The sequence below is a fragment of the Labrus mixtus genome, chromosome 12, assembly GCF_963584025.1.
Source record: "Labrus mixtus chromosome 12, fLabMix1.1, whole genome shotgun sequence".
Taxonomy (NCBI): Eukaryota; Metazoa; Chordata; class Actinopteri; order Labriformes; family Labridae; genus Labrus; species Labrus mixtus.
In genome coordinates this window covers 15,898,609-15,926,006 of record NC_083623.1, presented here as the reverse complement: position 1 = coordinate 15,926,006, position 27,398 = coordinate 15,898,609, and the positions used below count along the sequence as shown (strand labels likewise).

Here is a 27,398-nt window from a genome sequence, read left to right as displayed (position 1 = left end):
AATGATTGAATGGCCTTTCCAACCTTCAAGCTGTTTGACTTTAGTGATAATAAGTAACACTAACATGCTTCAAGCTAAGCTTACAGTTTATGGTGTGTGTGATAAATACCGTACCTGCTTAACGCCACCATGTTTGCATTGTCAATTAGAAAGTGTTTAAATGTCAATATTAGCAGTTAGCTTAAACACAGCTATTCCTCTACATCTTTTAGAGCTGATAGTATAGCTAAGTGATGTTTATTTATTATGAATTGGGTTTGTTTATAGGATAAGATCCAATAAAGTTAATGGAAATATATGCACTATTGTCTTCTGTAGCCATTCTTTTCAATTGGAGTTTTCTTAATGTTAATTCATTTAACGCTAACATTTCTGTTATTAGCATAGAAATGATTTATCTCAAAATCTAAAAGAGTGGCAAAATAAAGCTGGTAAACTTCTTTTGTGATTTTTAACAAGTATTTTATCGTTGTCTGCAACTATTACTGCAGTGTTATGTTATGAGATTGTAACAGAGAAGAAACTAGAGTGTTTTTTTCTTTCTTTTAGAGTTGACACTGGAGTCTGGGAGGTTTTTGTTCAGTTTCAGCAGCAGCCAGATTCCCTTCAAAATACAACAATAGTGATATCTTATATCCTGGTTCCCTCGCACGATGTTTTGTGTTGTTTGGGAAAAGCACTGGAGTAGTATCTGATTTCATTTTGAATGTATTGTGTTGTGTGACGCAGAGCTGCATACAAAAAGTCCTGCCCTCAGGTGGAGGTGGTACAACAAGCAATAATAAGGGCAGGAGTGAAGTTAAACACCCAGCCTTAAAATCACCTTTAACCTCTTTTTAGTTGTGACTACTTCTTATATAATGCTAGACACTTTGTTCTCATCCTGTTTTTGTTTCCAGACCCATGACAAGGATTTAAATCCCTCCAAACTCAAATATATACACAGGCCCCCTGGCAGAGGGAGGATCCTGTTCTTTAGCACCTATTGTCTCCCGAAAACCTTTTTTTTTTTTTTAATTCAGGAGTGTTTCAAGTCTCCTCTCGGCTATAATAACCCAAAATAAATTCATTCTTTTCGAATGAACATCATCCTCCAAGACTATCCTTTTATGCTATTCTTGCGGAGGCATTGTTTATAATAAAAACAGAAAGGCTGATTAGCATTGCTTGAGGGTTTGGTCCTGTCTCGTTTCAGAGAGTCATTGTCTTGGTTTGCTCTAGCTTCCTCTATAGCTAATTAAGAGCGGAGCGATAACACCAGGGAGCCTCTAGGCAATTAGTGGTTTTAAGTCATGGCTTGAATACAAGGGAAAAGGGAAAACACCGACCACATAATATTATTTAGTCATTTCCCTTTAGGTGATATTTTGGCTTATACTGGTGCCTCTTGTTTTCTCTTTATTCTTAGTTCAAATTCTTCTTCCACCACATCGTTGGCCAGTAACTCTCCCAAGACAGGAGCGAGTGATTGGGCCGTGCCTCAGGCCTCAAGACTCAAGTATCGTCAGCAGTTTAACACGCTGGACAAGCTAATGAGTGGCTACTTGTCAGGTATGTCACACACACACACACACACACACACACACACACACACACACACACACACACACACACACACACACACACACACACACACACACACACACACACACTTCAACATAAACAAACATGAGGTTCTCAGGGCTGCATGGCTGCTCTGACAGAAAACACTCTGGGTCAGTTTTGTGTTACTCACACACTCACGTACTCTTTTGACTGCTCTTAACCCCACTTGACAAAATGTCAAGAAGAGACATATGCACACACACACACACACACACACACACACACACACACTCACACACACACATGTCCACATGAGATGTTGTAAGAAGCAGCTCGGCTGTTGTTTCTGATGTGATTATTATTATTTGTTTTCATTTGCAGGGCCTCAGGTTAGAAATGCTTTGATGGCGTCCAACCTGACACAAACTCAGCTAGCAACTATCTGGTGAGTATGAGGGGTGTGTTTGCACCCATTATTGCAGAATGAGGCAGGTTAACGCATTTCAAGCCTCTTTAAAATCAAAGCAGACTGAATTATTCAGCACAAACAGCTTTTATAAACACAGTAGTTAACCCACTGCCAGGCTAACATAGCAGAGCATTTAGTAAAGTAAAGAGCCGAATATTTCCGTCATAATCCAGTGGAATCCAAAAATGCAGCAAAAATGATACTGAGTATTAGACTTTTGAGCTAGTTGGCTGGAAACCTGACTGCAAATGAATGATAATGTTTCTCTGTGTCTGCAGGATGTTTAAACATGCTAACTCATTTCCTATAAACACTTTATGAGGTGATAATTTGTCAGAGTTTTTAGAACTTGTTCCACTGCCTCAGAAAAAATACCCAATTATGCTGCTTTACTGCATGTCAATTGCAGCCCCTACCCACAACAAATGCAAGCTCCCTGAACTCATTTCTCAACAGTCTGTCCTTATGTACTCCAAAAATAGACCTGCTGTCTTTTGACAATTTCACACACAAATAATCAGTTGCATACACCCCACTGTAAGACACTCTGCTCCTTCTCCTTCTTTAAACAACTGAAAATGAACATTCATTATATAATGGAAACATCCAATCATACAGTATGTACTTTATGTTAAAACCAAAGGCACACACCTTTCTTTAAGTCTAGCTGAAGAGCCAACCCTGTTTTTTTTCTCAACCGTACTCATGTCTTTGCAGCAGCAACAACACAGATGTTTAGCACCACACATCACAAAGACCATTCATACTCTTTTATGAAGCATCAGTCCTGCTGCACCTCAGGAAATAATACTTCCTCACACGCCACAAGGCAGTCAGCATCCATTCAGCAGGGCCACTGCATTAAGCTCTGTGCATACTGTGATGTCAACAGCATGGGACTGGAAACTATGACTGCAGTGCCCTCGATATTTCATCATTATTGGTTCACTTTTTGTCTTACTGTGTTGGTTTTGAATAGGACCTTGGCAGATGTAGATAAGGATGGTCAGCTACAAGGTGACGAGTTCATTCTGGCCATGCATCTGGTTGACATGGCTAAAACTGGTCGACCTCTTCCCCTCACACTGCCTCAAGACCTTGTGCCTCCTTCTCTCAGGTACAGTAACACACACACACTCTCTGAATTTATAATACAGTTTGTACAACAACCACACAACCTCTTTTCTCATTTCAGAGGAGGAATCAAGCCCTGTGAGCTTGTAAATGGAACAGGGCCTTACATCTCTCCCTCTTTGTTGGACACAGTGGAGTTAGATCCCGCACAGAAGAACAAGAGCAGTGGTAAGGAATGAACTGAACTATGTGTGTGGTTTTAAATACTGAGAGTTTTTGCTTTTCATATCTGTCCTACCTCTCTCCTTCTCCTTTTAGTGTCTTTTGAGGACAAGCTTAAGGAGAACTTTGCAAGAGGCAGCGCCGAACTGGAGAAGCGGCGCTTAGCTCTAGAGGAAGGGCAGAGGAAGGAAAGGGAGAGGAGAGAGAGGGAGGAGAGAGAGGAGAGGGAGAGGCGGGAGAGGGAGGCCAGAGATCAGGAGAACCGGAGGAGGCTGGAGGAGGAGAGGCGGTTTGAGAGGCAGAGAGAGATGGAACGACAGAGGGAGGAGGAGAGGCTGAGGGAGCTGGAGAGAAAGGAGGTAAGTGGGGCAAGAAACATGAATTGGGAGATTCAGAACATTCAGATGCCAAGTGAGGTGACCATGTTTTGTCATATTTCAGGCAGCAAAGCATGAGATGGAGCGCCAGCGGAGGGAGGAGTGGGAGCGTGCAAAAAGAGAGGAGCTGGGAAGGAGGAAAGAGGGGGAACAGGAAGAGATCACAAGACTCAGGGCGAAAAAGAAGAGTCTAGAGTTGGAGCTAGAGGCTGTGGTAAGACTGCCCTCAGACCCATAAATATGAACACTTACAATGTTAAAGAAAAAGTTGAAGTGTAATCTTAATCGTCTCCCAGGGCAACAAGCACAAGCAGATCTCAGACTGTCTCCGAGATGCTCAGAGCAAGAGGCGGATCCTGAAGGCAGAGGTGGATCTTGTCAATCAAAAAAGAGACGAACGCATCACAGAAATCAACAACTTGCAGCTTCAGCTTGAGGTTAGAGAAATTTGGTTGCATTCACTTTTTCAATCCTTCTAAAATATTCCTTTGTCCATTTTTATTAAAATTCCTGTTTCTATATATGCATCTGTGTTTGACTTAGGAGTGGCAGAGGAAGCTCTCACATCTGGTCCCGGAACAGCAGAGGCTGACCGAGAAGCTACGAAACATCAATTCTAACAAAATCTGCAGTGTGTGACCAAAGCCTGTTTATAAAACATATAGACACAATGTTGGAATTGAATTCTCCCCCTTGCTCATGACCTTTAATATTTGTCTTGTAGCCTTGACTTTGACGTCTCTGACTGGGAACGTGGAAGAGAAAGGTGTGAATTGTCGGAGGCTGAAGGACCAGCTCGACACTCTTGAGCGAGAGACCACCGACAAACTGGTCCAGATGGAGGAGTACAACAAGGAGCTGAAGGTCAGTCAGCAGTTTATTCAGGTTTTGTTAGCCTGTGCTAGCTGGGAGATGATAAGCTTAGCCTAATGTACAAAGTGGAATAAAGAGTATAATTCATAATTATGTAAAACAAGATTCGACTTGTTTGCAACTTTGATTGATTTTTTTTTAAACTTTTAATGAGAGCAAAAACTAGCTCTTTTTCCAAACAGCCTTCATGCTAGCCAAGCTAATCATCTCACTCCTTGAAAAACAATTCAATACACACACAGCAAAGTGTAAAATACCTCCATATATTACTGTGTGACACGTTTTTGGAACAATGCCTTATTTTCTTAGGCTTCCTTTGGATAGAGCAGCAGAGGCAGTTATTGCCACTCTTGTGGTGGTACTTAAAGTAGACTTTGCTAGCTAGCTAAACATACAAACAAGGAGAAAGAGATACATAAGCTACTCTTATGTACTACATGTTTTTTCATTACTTATACTTGACTTAACTGAGTTTTTGATGTGTTAAAATGTTGCTTTTGCTCTTATAAAGGTTTTTTTTTAACAAAAGGTTTGTTACAGCCAAGCTTGCTCTTTGCTCCCTGCTGTCAGTATTTATACTAGGTTAGCTAATTATCTGGGTTTCTTTAAACGCACAGACAAGAGAGTGGAATAAAATCTAATCTAACTGTCACTAAGAAAGCAAAATGATATATTTTTTCCAGCAGGACAGGAAAAATAAATTGGCTCTACAGACCCTATCTTGAAAATGTCTTGACTTGTGTTTCAGATAAAGGTTGAGAATATTATGAATAATACAACAGTTTGGTGATCTATCCTGGCAATATATGACGGATTACAACAATAAAATACAAACAGTGGCTGCTTTGTAAGGAGTTTTCCCCACTCTCCTCTAACATTGTTTTATTGGAAAATAACAAAACAGGGAGTTTCACTCAAAAACCGCTGCTGTGATAACTTTTTAGACTGGTCCTGCTTATTCTAGGGTTTCAGCCCTCAGGCAAAGAAAACCTTGTTACATAACCATTATTGTACACATACATTTAGATTCAGATGTACACACTCGCCTGAAAATTCAATACCTGTGAAAATGATGTCATGGTCTCTGATAAATATATCAGCGATCTGATACTAGGTGCTGCAGCTTCAAAAGGCCTTTCTCTGTAAAATTGTTTTCATGGCCGTACTACTTTTTAAAGCTTTTAACACTTTTATTACTTATACTTCTCTCTCTCCCTCTTTTTCCTCTGCTTGGTGCTATCTGGATGTCTTTCATACATTTTCTCCATTCTGGCCTTTTTCTTTTCTTTCCTTTTCCATTTTACTCAACCTATTCTTTTAACCCACCCCCAACTTACCTTAAACAAACCTTCTATATTTTTCACCTTTTGGCCACCCCCTTCTCCATCCTCCTCTCTCCTCTCCTTGTCATTGCACTGTGTTTCTCTAAAAGCCTGGGGACTTGGATGACTGTATCCTGCGAGGCCTTTTGTCTCTGCTGGCCTGCCTCAGCCAGCTCTTCCACCTCATCAAGGTTATCTTTCTTCCTCTCCCTCTCGCTCTCTACCTCCCACTGTGTAATCTCTCTCATCACCCTTTTTATTATGTTTTGTGTAGTTGTTGTTGTTTTCCCCTCAAGCCACAATCTTTAATCTTCTTTTCTTTTTGATCCCACAATGATTCGATAACTTCCCTAATCCCTACTCTTTTTGTCTTTTGACTCATTATTAAATGGAGCTCTACTTTGGTGCCACGTCTTTCCCTTTCGTTTTCTTCTGTTGTGTCTCTCCATGGGATTGGTTCTAGTCTGTGTTTTCTGTGTAAACAGGATGCACCCTGAGGGTAAAACATTCACACAAACACACACACGCACACACACACAAACAGAATGATGAACCTGCACATCTTGTGTCAGAAGAGAACAGGGAAACATTTGAACGTGGCTTGTAAATATGTTCACACATCTGCATGTCTCTGAGAATGGCTGCAAGTTTCTTTATTTTTTCCATTAAGGCATGTGTTCTGCATGGTTGTTGTACTATTGTATCAAACAGTACAAATGAAGATTCGTTTTAAAAATATACTTACACCTTTCTATAGATTGAATAAAATGTTATACATTATTGTAAACTGTAATGCTTTGTGTTGGAGCAGACTCGAAGCCTCCATTTGTGTAGTGCCTTGTGGCTGTTTCTGTATTTTTAAACTACTTGGTTCTCGTGTCTCTTCTCTCTCTATAATGCATTGCATATAATGTGACTGCATCAGGAGCTGAGGGAGAAGCAGGTGCGGCAGCAGGCTGTCCTGGATGACCTGTACAGAGTCAAAGAGGAGAAACTGAGGGAGCTGCAGAAACGCAGGGAGGACGAGTTGGAAAGAAAGAGGAGAGAGGAAGAGGAGGCAGCCAGGTGAGTGTGTAATGAAACATGTGTTCTCTGTGCTGTGTTTTGTGCTTAAGATCACTCTTAAAAGTTGCATTTACTCCCCGCAGACGAGCAAAGCTAGAGCAAGAGAGAAGGGAGCAGGAGAGGAGGGAGAAGGAGGAAGAGGAGGCACGTCAAAGGAGGCTCCAGGAGGAGCAGAGGGCCAGGCAGAGGGAGGAGGAGGAGAGGGAGGCACAGGCCCGCCTCCGGGCAGCTCAGGAGAAAGCACAAGAAGAGGAGAGAAGAAGGAGAGAAGAGGAGGAGGAGAAGAGGAGGAGGGAAGAGGAGGAGAGGAAGCAAAAAGAGCAGGAAGAAGAAGAGGAGACGAAGCGAAGGAAGGATGAACAAGAGAGAGAAGCACAACAGCTGGTGGTTGTGGATCAGCAATCATCCAAGCTGACATCATACAAAGCTCTGTACTCGTTTGTCGCTCGAAATGCAGATGAGCTGAGTATAGATGCAGACGGCCTTCTAGAGGTATGAGAGACACGTAATGAACACACACTAAAGTTATTTGACTAACATATCTGCAAACTCACCCTAGTTAGTTGTATAAAAATAGGTTTTATTTATTGCTATTAGTTATTTCTGTCTATTAATGGCATGTTTACTGTGGGTCACATCTAAGCTAGCTTTAATGCTAAGCTCAATAATCATACAAATTTAGACTTTTACATTTCATGTATGTTCCTTTACAGTTCTTTCATTGCACACTGAAAGCAGACAAACATTAAAGCTTCTGTTTGGAGTTTTTAACTGGTGATGAAACAGACTGAAATTAATATAGATTTCTCTCTTTGATGTACAAAAGCAAACCAGTCTTTCAGTATGAAGACTGACTTTTTCTTCATAGTCATTTAACTGCCTGAAACCTCTGGTGCAGGGTAGGTGTGAGACTAAGTGATTAACAGTGTGCTGCATTTTTCACTGCAAACTTCCCCAGTGTAGTGTGAGTGATAAATTTGACTGTGAAGAAAGAAGGGATTGAATTTTTGGTTCAAATAAACAACTTTCAAATTTCAACAAAAATCTGCAAAGAGATAAGAAGTACCACTTTGTCCATAGAGGTCGCCAAAATCAACACAAGTTTCCCACAGGAACTTTAAGATGTTAGCCAACATGAATGTAAATGGTTACATTTCTGACATAAGCTGCTTGGTTTAGAAGCGTACCTAGAGATGTTCAGTTCAACACACAGTATTAGCTATTGGCAAAGGCTGTTGGACAGAAATAAACTGTGTAAAGTGAAACGAGAGCCGCCAAATCTGCCCCATAGAAATGTTAGTAGAGAAAGCAGTTGGTGTGTAAACCGTAATATGTGAGTGTGCGATGATCATAATGAAAAGGACACAGGCCTGTTAACACCTTGCTTCCATGACAAATTTGTGTGATGTGTATCTGAACCCTGTAATTGTTCATAATTGCTGTATAAATGTAATTGCTCATGATTGGTCCAAAGGTGAGCGCGTTTAGGAACACACTTATGATCACCTTGTTATGTCTGATTGGGGTTGATTGAACTGTGTTTTCCCTGTTGCAGGTGGATGAGCAGACTGTCGGTGAGCCTGGCTGGTTGTGTGGAAGTTATCGTGGAAACAGGGGCTGGTTCCCCCAGAGTTACGCAAAGAAATGTCCTGCATCTCCTGCTGCTGAGACTGCTGTTTTGTCAGCTGGAAACAAGTCCTGTCCACCGCCCCCACTTAAGCCAGGGTAACAGCCTGTGAAAAAACACGATGTGACAGTTTCTCTTTGGTATTTTAGTTCTAATGATAGAACAGTTTTGTACTCTTTGCTCTCGGTCACCTTGGGGCGTTTTAATGTATGCAACAGTACAGTTAGGTTGTTTTTATTCATGTGTATCCTCCTTCACTGATGGTCTGTCCCTCATGTTTAACCCAGAATCCCGCATGAGGAGGAAGCAAGCAACACCATCGTCCCAGCCCAACCAGACAATTCACAGGTACAAAGGGAAAGCTTGACTAATGTTTACTTTACACTCTTGGCATGCAGTGAATTGTGTCTAACTTTGTTTCCAGAAAGGAAACTCACTACTCAAAAGACAAATAGACTTTTAAGTGAGCTTCTCCAGATTCAGATTCAAACTCTGTTTTGTTGCTGTGTCAGTGAAGAGATTTGCATGCATTTTCTCGATACAGAGGCGATGTTTAATTCATGAGCAACATGGGAATCATCTGTTTTTTTATGGTGTCTGTATTTATTCTCTCTTTTTGCTTCTCTTTTTAGAAAAACAGCTAGTTTATGTACAGCTGTTCTGTAATTTGAGATCTACTGTGGGAAAACTACATGAAAATTTCATGAGCCTTTTTGGGCCACCCTTCCCTGTCAGTGTTTGAAGATTAAAGCTGCTGCAGTCAATGTTTGTACACTAACAGTGGATTAAATGAATGTATAACAAAGAAGGTGTCAGGGAAAACAAACCTGTTATACAGTTCCAATTCAGCTTGAATGCTGAAGGCTGCTACTGGCTGCTTGGGCCTGGCCTGGTGGTAGCTGGCTGCTGCTAGAGCCTGGCCTCAGCTCACTTGCTGTATATCCACAGATTTCACTTTTGGTCACAAATGACTTTCATGCGTGATGTAAGAGGACACTTGACAGCAAGAGAAAACAGTGTTCTGAAGAAGTGTGCTGGACGTAGTGCTGGTGGAGAACAAAACAGAGCTAAAAGGAGAGCATGTGTTTGACTTGCATTCTTCAGAACTGCCAAAAAAAAATTATGCTTAGTCTACATATAATTAAAATCAAACAATTAGAAATGTTGGATCAACTTTGGTAGGTTTCTTGTTGGTGTACTGATATCTGCCTTGCTAGTACAGCAGGGTTTCAAGAACTAGTGCTGGCAGGGGTCCACACACACTGCTCATATCAACACACACTTCTTTGACAGCAGCATGGTTGTTTATTTATAGCTTCTCTCTACTGGGAGTCGCTTCTCCCTCTCTGCCTCTCTGTGGGTCACACAGACATTTACAGATCACCATCTCCCAGTAGAGAACATCAGTGTTAGTGGGCCTGGAGTTTTTAGGTTATGCCTTTTGGTCAGAAATAGTCAATATTCCAGGGCGCTCTGTATCTAGATGAGTAACCTAGAAAGTGGTTGTTATGGATCCCAAGGAACTAGGTCGCAGGTTTCATTGCTCATCAGGAGCTATTGGCTGCACCTGTAATGTTCTCAGATCAGACATCAGCGGAGCCACCATTTATGAGCTGAGCCACCATTTGTGACTTCTTCCTTCCGCCTCTTATCTTTGACACCCACTTTGGCTCCAGTTTATGACTGTCTATCATAGATAGGATCAGTGGGTGGTTTTGGACGGCTATGTTCTTCTGCCACCTTTAAGAAACCCAAGGCCCACTTATTCGGTACCCTTTTATAACAAGTGCAGTGTTTTGTTAGTTCCCCAAATGCCCCCTGTCATTCAGATTTTGTTTACTGGGGGGAACTGTGTGTAATTGCTCCATTGATCCTGATGTCCCTGTTCTCTGAATTTCACTCCTCAGCTCTCAGTCCCTCTGCTTGCTCGAGCTGTCTCCTCGTGGTCGGCAAGCTCAGAAACTCACCTCAACCTCTCTTCTGTTGGCGGCGATGTCATCACTGCACTCCTGAGCGTCACACAAGGTGACATCATCAGTGTGCTGCAACAGAAGGAAGACTGGTGGTTGGGACAGCTCAACGAGACACAGGGATGGTTCCCTAAAAGCTACGTCACTCTGGAGATGTGTGACAATACAGAGTATGAAGACACACACACAAACCTCAGTTGCCAATTATAAACTGAGTGTAAACTGACTTTGTTGTTTTTATTTTAGTTTGGATTCATACGACACATCTGACTCCGTTCAGCTTGAGGGTAAGTGCAGTTTTTCTTTACACCAAATGTCACCACATAGTCTAAAATTTAGGATAATGGTTGAATAAATAGTCCTACATGTGGCTCTGGCTTTCTCTCTTTTATTTTGTCTGAACCAGAATATGTGGCCTTGTACACGTACGAGAGCCCAGAGGCAGGGGACCTGACGTTTGTTGAGGGAGATGTTGTCATGGTGACAGAGAGAGAAGGAGAGTGGTGGCGAGGATGCATCGGGGACCATACAGGGGTTTTTCCTTCCAACTACGTCCGACCTGTAGAGCCAGAGGTGAATATCATTGTTTTATTAAGTGCAATGGTTTTATGGCCTTAATCAGAAATGTTGTTATAATAGGACCACAATTTGTCAAGGAATATATTTGCTCATTGTGCATTATGTATAGTATAATGCAAATATTAGTCATCTTATTTACAAAATTAAAACAAATGTAATCTAATTCTATTCTTTATTATTAGTCAGGCAAAATGAGAAATATCTTAAACCTGTAATGATCCTCTGTTGTTAATTGAACTTGAATTATAAAGAGAGATTGATCAGCTGTTGAAAATAAGTTATGTTAAGCTATGTTAATTATATTTACTTTCATTATGTGTGTTTTTACGTTTAAAACTTTACTTAGTATTTTACTCCTCCTTAATTCATCTAGGGGACAAGACCTGGAGCAACAACCAAAAAGCCTGGTGAGAACACACACACACACACACACACACACACACACACACACACACACACACACACACACACACACACACACACACACACACACACACACACACACACACCGCCATATAGCCTGCTGATAAACTCCATTATGCTCCTGACAGTTTCCCGATATAAATTGATTGTCAGGTTTTCTCTGTTTGGTCAACAGAGATCGCCCAGGCAGTCACCATGGCGCTTGCCCCCACGATGCAACAGTTGCATCTGTCTCCAGGGCAACTGATAGTGGTCTTGGCCAAGAACTCCACCGGCTGGTGGCTCGGGGAACTGCAGGTCAGAGATTAAAGCCACAAAAGTTAAAGTGGTCTTCTCTTGGGGGCTAACTAAGATTTTTCTTCAGGAATGCATTAGGGTCTTGATGCTGATGTGCAGTGTAAGGTGAACTGCACTCTTGATTCTCTTGATTCATCCTTAAAAAGTGCTCTGAAGTCTGCTGCCAATTTTCATATCTGAACTGAAGAAAACACAAGAATTGTGTATATGACACATTTTATACATAAGAATTTATTCATTGTTTATTATAAAACTGTATATAAATATGTATAACCTTGTGCCAACAGCATTTAGAAAATGATGCAGTTTAAGTCAACTTGATGAATACAGCTCATACTGAAGATGTTTTTGTATCTGCTGACTTTTCAGATCAGTGAGGAGCTTGTGAGAGGTTGACAGGAGGTTAGAAGAGTAATAACAGGGTTTTCTATAGGTCATACATCCACAGCAGTGAGAAGTCAATCCTCTCTGCTTCGTTGTGCTGAGGCTGCAGCTGCAGCTCTGGTTGAGCTCTTAGTGAGCCATCTGACAAGGTAATGAGACAGCTGAGTCCAGTTAGCAGAAAGAAAGGTGGACAGTCCAGACATGACACTGAACATATGCATTTAAAACAGAGGAGTAAATAGGATTACCACAACTTGCCCTATGAACAATTCATTTTTTATACATTTGGTGAAAACAGTACAGCAATATGCTTTCAGAAGACTTCAGGCTGAGCTTCTCCTTGATTTATGAGGGCAGTGAAAATAAATACCAGGTAAAGAGCCATCAGGTTTAATATGGATGGTTGTTGGCACTGCTGAGATTCTCGAGGTTCAGCTCTCTGCCCGACAAAATCAATCCATCAATTCATCTCTCTATTAAGAATTCAGAAACTGAACCAGCAGGAGATTGATTTACTTTCATTGGCTCTTCTCCCTCCAGGCTCGAGGCAGGAAGCGGCAGAGAGGCTGGTTTCATTCGTCTCACGTCAAGCTGCTCGGTCCCTCCAGCAGCAAGCCCTCCCCCTCCCCTCTGCCAGGTGAGGGCTGACATACTTTAAGCAAGACATCCTGTTTGTGATCAGAGTGCAGGATCAGTTGTTTTCTTACATAGCTGTGGTTGGGTTTGTTTACACATTTTCTTTTGGACTGCAGTGCTTCAGAAGTAAACTGTATAGGGACATTTAGAACCACACATTTAAAGGCTTTGATTACTTTGACAGTTCTGCTAATTCCTGCTCTTCAATTTCTGTCACTGATTTAGATGCTTTACAGAAAATTAGTTAAATGCAAACCCATAGAGTCTTTTATTTTACTGTACCATCTGTCATCATGCACTGACTTGACTGAAATAGCTTTTAAATATTCTCACAGATCTGTAGTGTTTCTGTTGTTTTGTGAAACAGGTTGTTTACCTAAAAATATCCAGTTGCTTAGTTAACATGTATATACAGTATTAGCAATAACTAAATACATTTAAACATATAAATACATCCAATACATCTAATCAGAAATTAGTAAATAGCCATGCGTGAAACTCCACAGCTAAATGCTAATGTTAGCATTGTAAAATGCCGAGGGAGATTCCAAGAGAGGATTTTAACATGTTTTCTCAGGCATAATGTTCACAATGATCACCACCTTTGTATAGCATGTAAGCATGCTTAAATATGCTAATAAGCATGCACACATTCTGTTGCTAAAGGGTGTCACACCGTACTATTTTAAATACTTAAACATTTGACATCATTATGAGACTAGATAAAAGGTTGTTTTGAAAAAACAGTTAACCAGGAGTTCAGTTTTTGGAGAACAAGTTTCAGTTTACTGAATATGCCTGTTTGTCTGTATGTGGATCCGTCTGTACCTCTAGAACTCCAGGAAGTAAATGAGAAGTAATTATCTCTCATCCTAATGGGACCGTGAATGTCTCATCCAAATGTCAATGAAACTCATCACTGATTTGTGAGGAGATTGCCAAACATTGTCACACACGCACACAGAAAATCAGAGCTCTGAGACATCTAATGAGTAAACACTCTAAATGCCACATCTAAATTGAAGCTCTTTTGTGCATCTGATCCCTCAGTGTGCCAAGTAATTGCAATGTACGACTACACGGCTGCCAATCAGGACGAGCTGAATTTTTCCAAGGGTCAGCTCATCAACATTTTGGACAAAACCAACCCTGACTGGTGGAAAGCAGAAGCCAATGGGGTCACAGGCCTGCTGCCCACCAATTATGTCAAGATGACAACAGAATCCGACCCCAGCCAGCAATGTGAGTAAACCTGAAGCTTTCTTCATATGTCTTCCTGTCACAACATTTTTAAAGGGAAATTTACGTAATTGGTTGAATTCTTGTTGGACTTTCTGTGTCTTTTGGTGGACATATACAATATTGTTGTTGGCCCAAACGGAAACTGATTGAAAATATTCATTAGATGTAGAATGAAACTTGTCTCTTGTTTATGCAAAATCTAATTGTTTTGCTCGGCTCGTTCAGGTTCAGTAGATTCCTTATCCATGTCAGAGCATGGACAGACTGAGGGTAAGCTGATGAGCGATGCTTTCTGTCTATCACTGAGGGACTATTGGTGAACATGTAGTCACTCTAAAAGCTCAGTCCTGCATGTATTTTGGGTATGACACTTGTTAAAATGAATCTAACCACTAAAGGAATAGCATATAGTCGGCATAGTCGGAACTGTGTTGATGTGCCTACTTGTCAAAAATTAGGTGTTTTCAGACCAAATGATTCTGGGGACTTTTTGAAGAGGAACTATGCACCAGAGTGTTACCTGAGAACTACACACCATAGAGACTTTTTTTTTTGTCTGCATTCACATCGCCATGGTACCTACTCTAAAGCAGTAGCTAAAAAGGTTCCTCTAAACCAGTGGGACTCAACTGGTTTGGCCTCAGGACCCACTACCAACTCACTACTACTACACCAATTTCGGATACTTTTCAACCAATCAGATTGAGTTATTGAAAAACTGTTAGGTTTGGAGCTCAGACGGTACAAAGCATGTGACAAAAATAAATAAAAAGGAACAAAACGAACTGGTTTAAAAAGCGCTGCATAAGCTTTTGACTCTTTTTTACCCCCAGGCACTCATTCCGCGACACACTGAAAATAGCTATGCAACCCCCTTATGGGTCCCGACCCACCAGTTGAGAGCCGCTGATCTAAACGGGGTTATACGAACTAAAAAAGTTCATAGTTCCTGCGGTGCAGAATCAATAGAAAAGGGGGATGGTTCCAACAGTTCTTAGAACTATGAAAAAGTTCCCGAGGTCCTAAAACATCTATACAGTAGATTACAACAGCTACAAAGGAAGGCCATTTATCATCTCATACAGGACTATTTTTTTTAATAAAGATGGTGCTTTGGGGTGGTTAGTTTAGCATAAAATCTAGGAAGAAGAGGAAGAAAAATAGTCTCGTCCAAATTTTTAGAATAACACAAAAGTTTTCCTAAAGAGACTGCTACAGGACATTATATCACAGCATAACATTGAATCTAAACACAAAACAAATGCAATGCTAGCAAGTAAGTAGAGTTATCTGTGATGTCCAAATGCCTCATGTGATTTAATTTGTTTGGGTTCTGGAGGGAGGAAATAAGCAGAAAACTGCATTTTATTTTGGTCGTAAAAATTAAAGGTTCATTTGGATGGATTTTTCATTTAGAATCACATTTCTGAAACCCTTACTCGGAAGGCTAGCCCTTGTTTCCAGTCTTCATGCCAAGCTCAGCTAACTGAACTGAAGCTACAGATTGATCATACAGACGTAAGAGTGGTTAGGCCTTTATCACGTAACTCTCATCAACAGAGTGAATGAGCATCTCCCCCAAAGTATTACTTACAAATCACTGAGTTAAAACATTGAATGGCACACACACTCATTGTTTAAAGTAAAACTGTCTCATTTTGTGAGTCACATTTCTTTCTTCATTTGCACTGGCTGGTTGAAAGGTGGAGATGGGAGTACAATGCACTTGTCCATTATGTAAACTACTGCTGTGTACACTGATCACCGGTCTGCTGGGAAGGTTCTGATTGCACTCTTGTTTGTTCACGGCTCATCTTCATCGTACCTGTTCTGATCAGAAGACGGCGCTCATTGTGAAGCAGTTGATGTGTGTTTGAATTAGTATTCATAGCTCGCATGTCCTCCTCGCAGCAGTGGATCTCTGTTAACAAGAGTGAACACATTGGACGATTAATTAGGATGAACTTGTTAAAGCTGCAGACACAAAACACGATGAAATTTTAATCCTAATGAACATGTTCTGACGCATACACGCCCTGGTACATGCGAGGGTCTGTGCTTCATCAGAGAGATGAAATGTTAGAAATTAGCCTCCCGCTCCAGCTGATACGATTAGTAACAACATTTGCATTTCCTGAAATACATTATTAATGCACCTACATGTGTGAGTCTAGCATTAATATTAAAACGATATTAATGTCTGCTGTCTCTCCCGCCTCTCCTTCATCTCACTCACCTCCCCCTCCCGCTCCTCCACTTCATCTGTCTTTTTCCTCTGTAGGACAGTAGCGCTGGCTTTCCTCTTCTTCTCTCTTCTTCCTCCTTCTCCTATTCTTCCTCGCTTCTTCTGTCTGAGCCAATCCGACTTGCCCTGTTGCAACAGGAAGCCCAGCCGTCCGCAAGAACAGCCCAGCCCTGTGCTTTTTCCACCTCACTCCTTTCGGACTGTGGTGTTCTTAGCTCCTATTTTTGATCCTTTTTTTTTTTTTTTTTTGATTAAGCATCTTTAAACCCTTCCTCTTTTATTTTTTTTATCCTGTCTTCTATTTCTATAAGGCTTTTCACCCTAATCCTCCTCGCTCCTTCCTCTCCTGGGTTTCCCTTGATGTTTCTGTAACTAACTAATTAACAGAGGGAGAGAGGTAGCGGCAGCTAGACTTGTTCACACTAGTCAAACGAACTGGACTTTGAGGGTGAAGCGTGCTTGGGCACGGAACGGATTGCCTAGTGTGAGTGCGACCCAAGAGGCTTTTGTCCCTCTGATACAATGGCATGAAATGTGAAGTTTCGCCCTAAGATAATTGGATAGATGGATCATAAGAGTTTGGTTACACAGAAATAAATATAATATATACATTGCATCAGACTGAAGTCATTTAGTTTTCTAAATTTAGGACAGAGTAGGATGAAGAACTTTTATAACAGGGTCACTCATTCTTGCACTAACAACAGTAAACCTTGCTAAAAATGGACCAATCTGAACACTCACTGTTGCTTTAATCCCGTATAACCTTGATTGCTGCTTGCTGATGCATTGCTCGTGCTAATACTGAAATATTGTGATCGAATTATTCAATTCTTATGCACTCCACCATGTAGTAATGCTTCCAACTGACTAAAAAGTCGAAATCTCATCCTGTACTGAACTGTGATATCACCAGCACAAAAAAAAAAAAGATATTAGCATAGCAACTCTTAAGAGTAGAGTCGGAGATGATGACACGACACTGCTGACATTTCTGTCCTACCTTTGCCAAGTTTTTACCTCAAAGACTTGAAATACCATCGGAGTCTTCCACTGCTCTTTAGCTAAAGCATTTACTCATTCACACCTATGCAATGATTTGGAGAGAGCGCTCCGTCATGAAAGGTGCTTAGTTGATTTAATGTCCTTGATTGCAGTGTTCTTAGCGTTAGCATTGCTTGGTATGTTCCCTAAGTCCATGTACTGCAACTACAACGTGCCTCACTCTTGTCTGTGCATTAAATGTAAATGAAATATCATAGAACTTATAATAAAGGGAGATTTTAACATTCTGAGGTGTGCAGTGTTTGTTTGACATTCATTAAGTCATGGTGCAAGCGATTGACAGGAGAGTGTTTGTGCGTGTTGCACATGCTCGTGTTTGTGCATGCATGCATGCCTGCACCTTTGCATGTGTGTGCACTTGCAGGGTGTGCTGACCTGATGACGCTGGACTCGATGACTCCTCAGGAAAGGAAGAGACAGGGTTACATGCATGAGCTGATCCAGACAGAGGAGACCTACGTGGAAGACCTGGAGCTGGTTCTAGAGGTACACACAAATACACAAAAACACACATTTTGTCTTTTTTCAGAAAGCATGAATCTTTTGCCATGACCACATCCTTTCCACTCAGGTCTTCTACAAGCCCATGTCAGAATCAGGTCGTCTAACAGAAGATGAGATGGGAGTGATCTTTGTCAACTGGAGGGAGCTGATTATGTGCAACACCAAACTACTCAAGTAGGTACCAAACATCCCCATTATTATAAATGTTTTGGTGAAAACTCCTCTGCCTGTGCAACACTGAAACAGAACTTTCTAGATAGTAAGTGCTAAAGGGAGGAACTGCAAATTGAAAAAAAAAAAACATTTCAAGGGGAAAACCCACTTCAAAACATAAAGATTTGTCAATAAATTAAAATGGCATGCAACTATTCAGTTGGGAATTGGCACATATTTATGAAGATGTCACAAAAACTGTGTTTACGTCAGTGGTTTTACAAATTTCCTCAGTGATTCACCACCTTTGAAACACTTTACAAGCTAAGTGTCAAAGCTAATCCCTGCTAACAAGGTTAGTCTAGCCTTCGTGTCCAGTGAGAATAATCAATAGCAGAAAGCCTGCAATCCCATTTTATACAAATCTCTACCTTGAGAAAATATTTTGAGTGGCAAATCTCATGCCATCAACACAGCATTATTCGATTTTCTTACCGGTATAGTTATGATTGGCATAGACGTTGGGTCGCATGTATCGATTACACCTGATGTAGTTTCACTGTTAGATCTACTTTGTCACTTTGTTCAATTTACAGAGACAGGTAACTACATTAAGTTACTTCTTGTCATTCACAGCTTTCAACAGCCACGTCATTTAGTGATATCAACCTTTTCACAGTCAGAACTGTTTTTCAATAAGAAACAGCTGAAAATCCTGAATTGGGAATTCCCATTTTCTGCCCGTTTTTACTGGTCCAGTGGCAGGTGCCAGCCTGACAGGCATGGGTCAGATGGGTGGTGCTGGTGCGACAGACGAGTGGTACATGGTGCTAGCCCCCTTGTGACATACCCTCGGGAAACGGCACAAGCCGCTGAACTAGCAGCATATGGCACTGAGAACTTATGCCACATGCTGCTGACCTTCAGCACATGTCGCTGCACCCAAAGGGGCATGCTGGAATGTATTTATGTTTTCAGAAAAAGGCTTTATTAAGAGCTATGACTGCTTCTCCATCAGGGCATTATTTACCAAAAAATACCCTAACAGAATTTAAAAACATTTCATTGGCTTAACTGGCTACATGCAACTTTTAGCTAATTTCCTAAACCTATAAAAAAGCTGGGACGGGTTCAAAATTCGCCTTACAATGTGTTCTACCTGATTCAAACTATATTCTTCAGACTTTGTTATAACTTTGTTTTTTTACCTCCTTCAGCTTCAGTTAATCTTTTAAATGTATCTGACGCTGAAGAGATGAATGACTTACTGATTTATATAAACTGTCTTTTGGCAAACATCAACAATGCCTCAAACAAAAACATACACTTAATAGTTGACCCATACCATTAGTAATTGAAAGCCTAAAAATCGACTTACTATTAGATATATATATATATATAATTAATCTAATTTAAATATAATTATTTTAGGAATTGTTTATGGTTAATTCTTTTCAAAATTACCTTAAAAGAATCACAAGTATCTCCTGCAGCTATCTAAAGTACCACCAGGGGGACCAGTACCACCACTTGAGAATCATTGTTTTTCACAATTATCCTCTCTGCTTACAGAGCCCTGCGAGTCCGTAAGAAGACGGGAGGTGAAAACATGCCGGTGCAGCTGATAGGGGACCTGTTAGCATCAGAGCTCGCTCACATGCAGCCCTACATCCGCTTCTGCTCCTGTCAGCTCAATGCTGCTGCCCTGCTGCAAAACAAAACATACAACCAGCCCGACTTTAAAGACTTCCTGAAGGTACGAGCTGTCGATGAAGGCAAACGTGGGTCTGTGAGATGCAACAGAGAATTCTCTTTCTCACTATTTTTTCTCCTCTTGAGCAGAAGATTGCCACAAACTACCGCTGCAAAGGAATGCCACTATCCAGCTTCCTCCTCAAGCCCATGCAGAGAATCACACGCTACCCCCTGCTCATAAAGAATGTCAGTGATATTTTCTTATTTATTTGATATTTATTATGTGCTTCTATGTCCTTCTCTAACATTTCTCCTCTCCTCTTCTTGTCGGTTAGATCCTGGAGCACACTCAGGAAGTTCACGCAGACCGAGGCCCGCTGAGAGAAGCTCTGGAGCGAGCTGAGGAGCTGTGCTCGCAGGTCAACGAGGGAGTCAGGGAGAAGGAGAACTCAGACAGGCTTGAGTGGATCCAGAGCCATGTTCAGTGTGAGGGACCTATAGAGGTAAACACAGTCAGGCATGACTCAAGACTATAACTGTATTAGGCGGTTGTCTTCCTCCTCTTCATCTCTCCTTGTTTTCCTCGTCTCTCTTTCAGCACTTGGTCTTCAACTCGCTGACTAATTGCCTCGGGCCTCGCAAGCTGCTCCACAGCGGACGTCTTCACAAAACCAAAAGCAGCAGGGAGCTGTGGGTTTTCCTTTTTAATGATTTCCTTCTCCTCACACACAGCGCCAAACCCTTCTCCTCCTCAGGAGCAGACAAGCTGTTCAGCCTGAAGACCAACATCCAGCTGAAGATGTACAAAACAGTAAGCACTTTTCCCTGACAGGAATGAAAATACTACTTGGTTCGCCTTAAGTATTCATGAAGCATAGCTGAAAGACTCAACCCAAAATGGCACTCATCACTTCCTGTTCTTGTCCAGCCGCTGTTTCTTAATGAGGTTTTGGTGAAAATGCCTCCCGATCCTTCAAGCGATGAGCCACTTTTCCACGTCTCACACATTGACCGTGTCTACACTCTGAAAACTGAGACCTTAAATGAGAGGTGAGCCGTGCACACAGACATCCAAGTAAACCTCACTAAAGACTTCATCTTGTTGTCTTAAAATGATTTTTGTGTTTACTTTGATGGCAGGACAACATGGGTGCAGAAAATCAAAGCAGCATCTGAACATTTCATAGACACAGAGAAGAAAAAGAGAGAGAAGGCTTACCAAGGTAAACACGGTTTCATCAGTGTGAACCTACTGACTGTGTGTGCGTGGGCATGTGATTTATATTTTTCAGCATGAGTATGGATGGTTTACTGTGTCCTCACATATCAATACATCTCTGTAAGAGACCGTGAACAACCTTTTAAACAAAGTAGAATAATTGGAGATGAATTAACATATTGTACACATATGTTGCTAAGTTGGTACAACTTCACTTGTAATTAAAAGATGTAAAACATGAAATATTTTATGTTATTTAAACTGCAATATATGAATGAAAACTACAATTGAGTTAAACTTAAGAAATAAGAGAAATGCTTTATTTTGATAAAACGTCAAAATTAGGAATACTTGTATGTATATATGTTTGTAACTCACTGCACACAGCAAAGCTAATATTTGTAACTTTTTTTCTGTACTTGTGGTGTGTGTCAGGGCTGAAGTTACAAATATTTTTGAAAAAATAAAAGGCAGCCTATACATTCAGTAAAAAGTTAAAAAAAATCAAATTTGTGTAAATGTTTTCTTTCAGTCACTCAGTCATAAAAAGACATCAGTCCCCTGGCTCATTTTTAACAGTGTAAAAACACATCAGAGATCAAACAAACACCAGAATTTATCACACAAGTGTCTGTAGTGGATTTCATCTATATATCGATTAGCAAAAAGTGTAATGTTTTGTAAATGTAAAGTTTTTTTATGCCTACCTATAATGTCTGTGTGTTTGTTTCAGCTCGTTCCCTAAAGAGCAGCGGTATCGGTCGGCTGCTGGTGACTGTCACAGAAGCCCAGGAGCTTAGAGCGTGTAAACCTAACGGTACAGACTTGCAGACTGTCTATAAGAACACGTCATTGTTTGATTCATTCAGAAAATGATAAATAAATGTTCTTCTAATGTTCTCTCTCTCTCCAGGTAAGAGTAACCCGTACTGTGAGCTGACGATGGGGGCTCAGTGTTACGCCTCTCGACCAATCGCAGACACTCTGAACCCAAAGTGGAACTTCAATTGTCAGTTCTTCATCAAAGACCTTTACCAGGACGTGCTGTGCATCACTGTGTTTGAGAAGGACCAGTTCTCACCAGATGGTCAGTGAACGAGGGACACAAACATACACTGAGAAGCTTGCACAACCAGAGTAGATTTGTTTAGCTTTTAATTTAATTGATGTGTGCCTACGGGATAAAGAGAAAACATGCTCAGACTAGCAGCAAGCCAACTTCTGATTTTGACTTGTTTTCTGAGATTTCTTTCAAGTTTGATTTCTATCATCTTAAGACAAACCTGTCACCATGGCAGGTTACCTACATTTCACCAAAAATCTGAGGGTCTTCTTGTTTCTGGAAAACGTGTCTGTTTTAGGAGCTTCACTTAATAACTATTTCCTGTTTCTTTAGATTTCCTGGGTCGCACTGAGGTCCCTGTGGCAACGATAAAAAAAGAGATGGAGAGCAAAGGTGCAGCCAACCGTCGCCTGCTGCTGCACGAGGTTCCCACCGGAGAAGTTTCAGTCAAACTGGACCTTCAGCTGTATGAGCCGACCAAATGAAAACAACACCCTCAGCAGACATCACTTCCTTTTCTAGTAATGAAGAGGAAACATTTAGTTGAAACAGTCACATAAAAACTTAAAGTGATCTCAAGACGATTACAGCCTTGTACTGCCCTGAGCTGGCGAGATTTATCTTGTTGACTTCAAGTTAAAGGATAAGGAGACCTTGCCAAAACTGTTGGATTACATTCCAATGAATTGTCCTGAGACATAGTCTTTTATTGTGGAAAAAGCGTTTTCCTGTTTACCAACAAATGATCTTATGTATTTGCAAATATTTTCATGTGAAACACAGAAGTGCAATTAAAAAACATGCCATGAAGATGTCCCATTTAGATCACCAAACGATAAAGTTTTGTAATATTCATATTCTGAACCTTTTATGCAAAACAATGTCACAGTAAATATTAACAGGAAATATTTCACTGTACTTTCACTGTTGTTCTTTCACCTGGACTGTTGCACACATATGCTTGTTATCCTTTTCTATTCAAATGTTGCACACTACTGTATAATGTCAAAGATTAACCTTATTGTTAACTGAGCTATGGAGGTTTATGTTAAGTAAGGCCATAAAGTCCTGAATGTGGCATAAATAAAAATGCACACAGAATATTCCTTTTTTGTTTGTTGTGGCTCAATGTTCTTTTTGTCATCCCATCCTGGTTCTTTATAGTCCACCAGGACAACACTTTCAAATACAGCACCTTTAGAATCTGTGAGGTAGTTAAGAAGGAGTATTTATGAGGGATTTTATTCATATGTAAGCTGAGGTTGCTGTAAACTGGCTGGTTGTTCCCGACATCCACATCTGGAAAACCAGCAGTCTGGTCGATGGCACCTTCCGTCTGGTGTGGCAGACGCCCTGATGTGATATGGTATGTTGTGCAGCCTGAATACAAAACATTAAGAGGACTTCTCATATTCATAATAATTCAAGAACATGCACCAATATCTCATTATTTTACAGATACTGCAGTGTAACTAAAAATATCTTCAAATCAAAACTTTAAAAATATTGTAAAAGTTTACCCAGTGGATTTCTTTCCTTGAGCCTCATCTGGAGCTTTTCTTGAAGCAGAGATTGGATAACTAGATGAGGCCTGTAGACTTGTGTTGGATGCCACAGAATCACTGAGAGGACAAGGAAGCTTGCGTTTGCATCCTACAATGGAAAGGAAATGATTAATAAATAGAATTGTAAAAACATCTGTTAAACCTGACATCTCAAATGGATTGACACTGATTCTTGGTTGAATGAAACTGAAGACAGGCAAATAGCAAAGGGTCATAGAAAGACGGTAAACTAACTCATTAATGTACAATATGCAGGATAGCTTTATTTTTTACTAATAGTAGCTTATGTTAGCCACCATAAGCTAATGGTCAAACCAGACTAATGGTGGCTGCTGCAGCAAAATGTTTAAGTGTTTTATATAAAGAAAGGATGTTCTATTGATTATGAATACAACTTTATATTTGAACAGGAAGAATGTGTTTGTCTTCTTTTGAAGGAGACGCAGTGCCACTTTAATTTTACAAAACCAAAGACAAACGGCCCCTGTGAATATCTCAGCTCAAAGCAAAGCATTCATAAAGGTCTTTCAATTTCCGGGGTCATAAAGAAAAGAAAAATACTCCCAATACCTGCTTCACAAGAGCCGGCTGTTCTCTGTTCCTTAAAGTCAGCTCTGTTGACCTAGAGGTAAAACGGAGAATACATGGACACATTTTGGAAACTATAAAAATTTGAAAAGCTGTCTTTTTATTTCATTAAGTGAAATGTGTAAGTATCACCTTGAAGCAGCATGGCTTTTTGATGTTGAGAAGAAAAGGATTGTATTCCTTCAGATTGTAAGTTTCTAGAAACACAAAACCCTGAAGATAAAAAAACATGAAAGTAGTGAGAGAAGGTTAAGTAGTCATATCTCTTGTATGCATTTTTTCCTTTTTTTAAGTATAAGAATATGCATGTGTGACCTCTCACATTATTAAAAAGCCTCACAGTAAACAAACCAGAGGATGTTTCTAGCACTAACATTAAGTTTGAAATAGATTTAGAGCAGATTGACTCTAGACTAGTTCCACCTTAGCATTGCAGTGATGGAGGTAGTGACTGTATAAGCTCTGACGTCGCTTGGCTTCCATCGGGCCACAGCTGGACACACGTTCCTCAACTCTACACTGGAGTGGAAACCACACACGCTCTGTCCAGTGTTTGTGCAGCAGCTCCCTTCTCCTCAGCTCTGTGACATCCCGCTTGCTGAAAAACCTCTCCAACTCCTCCAGGAAGAGAAACAGATACAAAAACAATGCCGCTTGCAAAACAAAGGGCAAAAAATATGCACAAACTATAGACAGCAAAACTTCTTACCTTCACCAAACCATTTTCAGTCTCCAGTAAAGGTTGGATTATTCTATTGGCTTTTTGTTTTTCAGCCTCCATCTTTTCCTAGAAAGAAAAACATGCAGTAAGAAAACTCACCTCATATTTCTCAGCAGGTGTGTTTCGTTGAGTGTAGTACCTGCAGTCGTCTGAGGGAGGAGTCAGAGAGAAAGTGTTGGCTTGTGCCCTGCTGTGGCTCAGGGAGTGAGGCCTCAACTCTTTGCTTTGCTTTGACACCGTTAAAGGTGCTCCTCGGCTGATACAGGCTCCTTTTGCCCTCTGTATCATCCTTCAGATCTGCTATGCACACCTGAAACACCATTCAGATCAGTTCAGCTTCAACACACTACTTTCTTCTGCAACAAAACACAACATTCTGTAGTTTTTATTACAGGTGAGAGAGGCATCCGATGAGCAAGAGGTTAAGTTTGAGCCACCCCTTAAGCTCTTTCAACAGACATTCTTAAATTGTTTCCCAAGTGGAAAACATTAAAATATTCTGAATAAAGCTGTACTTAATCTGTCTTATGTCGTCTGAATTAGATTTAAAAAGTGATACGAATGAATATACTTGAAAAAATGAGAAAGAAAATCTATTAACCTGTATCTATAGGTACATTCTTTTTTAAATTTAGCTCAGGTTTGAATGTCATGTCAATTGTTTTATTGCCTGACACCTGGGGGAGGAGACATTTTGCCATGTTTTCAGGGTCCTTTGTCATAGATGCATTCCCTAAAAATTAATTCGATAGGAAATATCATGAAATAAGTACAATTTGGCTCATACCACACTCTCCCCAAGACTTTTTTTCTTAATAAAAGCACTATTTCGTTTTTTTAAATCACACTGTTGTACGATCACATACTTTATACTTTAAGTATTGCAATTTAGAAGTGAGTGTATAATTATCAAAGACATACAATGAATGTCAGCACTCCCTAGGGAATGTGATCTCTTGTAAATCCCAGGTGGAGTTCAAAGACAGAGCAGACACAATCATGTAGGTGAACAGAAGGCAGCGGAGGCCAGCACAACAGGCAGCAACAGATTATGTCACTACCTGGAAACCTGAACTGTGTCTCACACTAAATACAAACACATATGGTGGGACATAAACATCAGTAATCTATGCAACTTTAACAACAGGACAAACAGCAGCTTCCTAACTGTGTTTTTTTCTGTTTTGTTGTTTAATTTAATTGTCTCTACCTGGCTTATAATTGATTGTCAGGTTTTTCCCTCTGCATGTCATCTGATATGCACTAAGCTTTCGCCCCTATTGTCCTAAATTAATAGAGGATTACAGTGGCTACAATATCTGCCTTTCAATAACCTGAAACCTTTCCATTCATCTTTCAAAGCCCTGAGATTCCATCACTGTATATTCAGATGTGACAGGGCATAGACAGAGAAAAAGAAGCTTTCAGTCTGGCAATAAACACCCGGCCATAGTCTCTAAGCTGGTGTTGGTTCACACACTGAACCTGCACAGCCTCCATGACATTAAAAGGCCGGTAATAAATTTGTAGTTTGTAAGAGTTCACTTAAATCTCACTGTGAAGAAAAAAGTGGAGAGTGAGTGTACATGCAGAGAGAAAACTAGCAGTATTGATCTTCATTGCCTTAAGGTAATGATTAGATTGTCAGTTCCAAAAGTACCTTTTTGAATTTAAAGTAGGATTCTTTAGTTAATAGTCTATGATGCAGGTTTGTGTGGTGTGGGGGTGTTTACCTCTGATTCCAACAGGCTAACAGGAAAATGTGTGTGGAAGGTGATCACACCACTGGCTGTTCTTTTCTTTGTTGGGCTCATCACTAAAGCAAGAAGAAAATATTTGATAATCATCATTAAGAACTACAGTCATAGCCCCAATAAACCTTAATCTAGAGTTAGCTAAATACATCATATCACTTAATGTAGCCTACTCTGTGCAAGAGAAGTAGCGTATAAATCGAATCAAAATGACATTAATTGTATATTTTAATTTAGTATTAGCCCGTGTAACCATGGCAAAGTTATGGTTTCTTACCTTTGTTCAAATTGTGTGGGTCAGACGTTCATGGGAGAAAAAAAACGACCCTCGGGTTTAAGTCAGAACCGTTTTATCATTGTAAAAAGTGTAAAAGGGCTGCTACTAGCTTCAGCAGTCAACAGAGGCACAGAGTGTGGAGGTAGAGGCCTCCTCCAGGTGTCCTGCCGGCTGAAGGCTTTCCGTTGCTATGACACCGGTGCACGTCAGGACGCACGCGGATTCCACAGCAATCTATTCTAATCTACGGTATGTCCAAGTCTGAATGTTAAACAACACATTAACTTTATAATTTAAAAATGTACCAAATGTGTCGATACAGGTGTAAATTGATCATTTTTTTCCTAGATACAGAAAACATTAGTTTCCTTCGTATTTAGGCAACAATAATTGTTAACCAATTGCCTATTTTAAAACCCAATACCAGAAATAGATTATAATATG

At 40.5% G+C, this 27,398-nt stretch overlaps 2 protein-coding genes across 3 annotated transcripts in view; one reads left to right on the top strand and one right to left on the bottom strand.

Moving 5' to 3' along the window:
• The window catches only part of itsn2a (intersectin 2a), a 38,761-nt gene extending 15,614 nt beyond the window's left edge, over positions 1-23,147 (top strand). The window contains exons 8-39 of one of the 2 annotated variants that reach the window (XM_061052280.1): positions 1,409-1,551; positions 1,927-1,990; positions 2,994-3,131; positions 3,210-3,316; positions 3,407-3,669; positions 3,752-3,901; positions 3,984-4,124; positions 4,231-4,318; positions 4,412-4,551; positions 5,993-6,073; positions 6,808-6,947; positions 7,031-7,439; positions 8,503-8,672; positions 8,862-8,922; positions 10,482-10,714; positions 10,791-10,831; positions 10,951-11,117; positions 11,497-11,530; positions 11,722-11,843; positions 12,768-12,864; positions 13,914-14,105; positions 17,780-17,901; positions 17,987-18,093; positions 19,645-19,828; positions 19,915-20,013; positions 20,103-20,270; positions 20,366-20,578; positions 20,696-20,817; positions 20,908-20,990; positions 21,720-21,803; positions 21,900-22,073; positions 22,383-23,147. In XM_061052280.1, the coding sequence (XP_060908263.1) occupies positions 1,409-1,551; positions 1,927-1,990; positions 2,994-3,131; positions 3,210-3,316; positions 3,407-3,669; positions 3,752-3,901; positions 3,984-4,124; positions 4,231-4,318; positions 4,412-4,551; positions 5,993-6,073; positions 6,808-6,947; positions 7,031-7,439; positions 8,503-8,672; positions 8,862-8,922; positions 10,482-10,714; positions 10,791-10,831; positions 10,951-11,117; positions 11,497-11,530; positions 11,722-11,843; positions 12,768-12,864; positions 13,914-14,105; positions 17,780-17,901; positions 17,987-18,093; positions 19,645-19,828; positions 19,915-20,013; positions 20,103-20,270; positions 20,366-20,578; positions 20,696-20,817; positions 20,908-20,990; positions 21,720-21,803; positions 21,900-22,073; positions 22,383-22,534 (4,489 nt within the window). In that variant the 3' untranslated portion in view covers positions 22,535-23,147. The remainder of the gene's footprint in view (positions 1-1,408; positions 1,552-1,926; positions 1,991-2,993; positions 3,132-3,209; positions 3,317-3,406; positions 3,670-3,751; positions 3,902-3,983; positions 4,125-4,230; positions 4,319-4,411; positions 4,552-5,992; positions 6,074-6,807; positions 6,948-7,030; positions 7,440-8,502; positions 8,673-8,861; positions 8,923-10,481; positions 10,715-10,790; positions 10,832-10,950; positions 11,118-11,496; positions 11,531-11,721; positions 11,844-12,767; positions 12,865-13,913; positions 14,106-17,779; positions 17,902-17,986; positions 18,094-19,644; positions 19,829-19,914; positions 20,014-20,102; positions 20,271-20,365; positions 20,579-20,695; positions 20,818-20,907; positions 20,991-21,719; positions 21,804-21,899; positions 22,074-22,382) is intronic. The other variant, XM_061052281.1, reaches the window with a different exon arrangement.
• A 418-nt stretch (positions 23,148-23,565) lies between these two features.
• On the bottom strand, positions 23,566-26,990 carry fam228a (family with sequence similarity 228 member A). The gene is made up of 7 exons (XM_061052741.1): positions 26,657-26,990; positions 25,063-25,233; positions 24,912-24,989; positions 24,626-24,820; positions 24,335-24,415; positions 24,185-24,236; positions 23,566-23,702 (listed from the first exon to the last, which is right to left on the bottom strand). The coding sequence occupies exons 1-7, from the start codon at positions 26,771-26,773 to the stop codon at positions 23,566-23,568; spliced, it is 831 nt and encodes a 276-aa protein (XP_060908724.1). The 5' UTR covers positions 26,774-26,990.
• Between the last annotated feature and the right edge of the window lie 408 nt (positions 26,991-27,398).

What these genes read in the sequence shown, in the direction of transcription:
- fam228a (XM_061052741.1), bottom strand. Translation starts at nt 26,773, where the DNA reads ATGATGATTATCAAATATTTTCTTCTTGCTTTAGTGATGAGCCCAACA. An exon ending in CTGAAAATGGTTTGGTGAAG is followed by an intron (nt 24,821 to 24,911) that starts GTAAGAAGTTTT and finishes CTCTTCCTGGAG; the next exon opens with GAGTTGGAGAGGTTTTTCAG. An exon ending in TCCATCACTGCAATGCTAAG is followed by an intron (nt 24,416 to 24,625) that starts GTGGAACTAGTC and finishes TTTTATCTTCAG; the next exon opens with GGTTTTGTGTTTCTAGAAAC.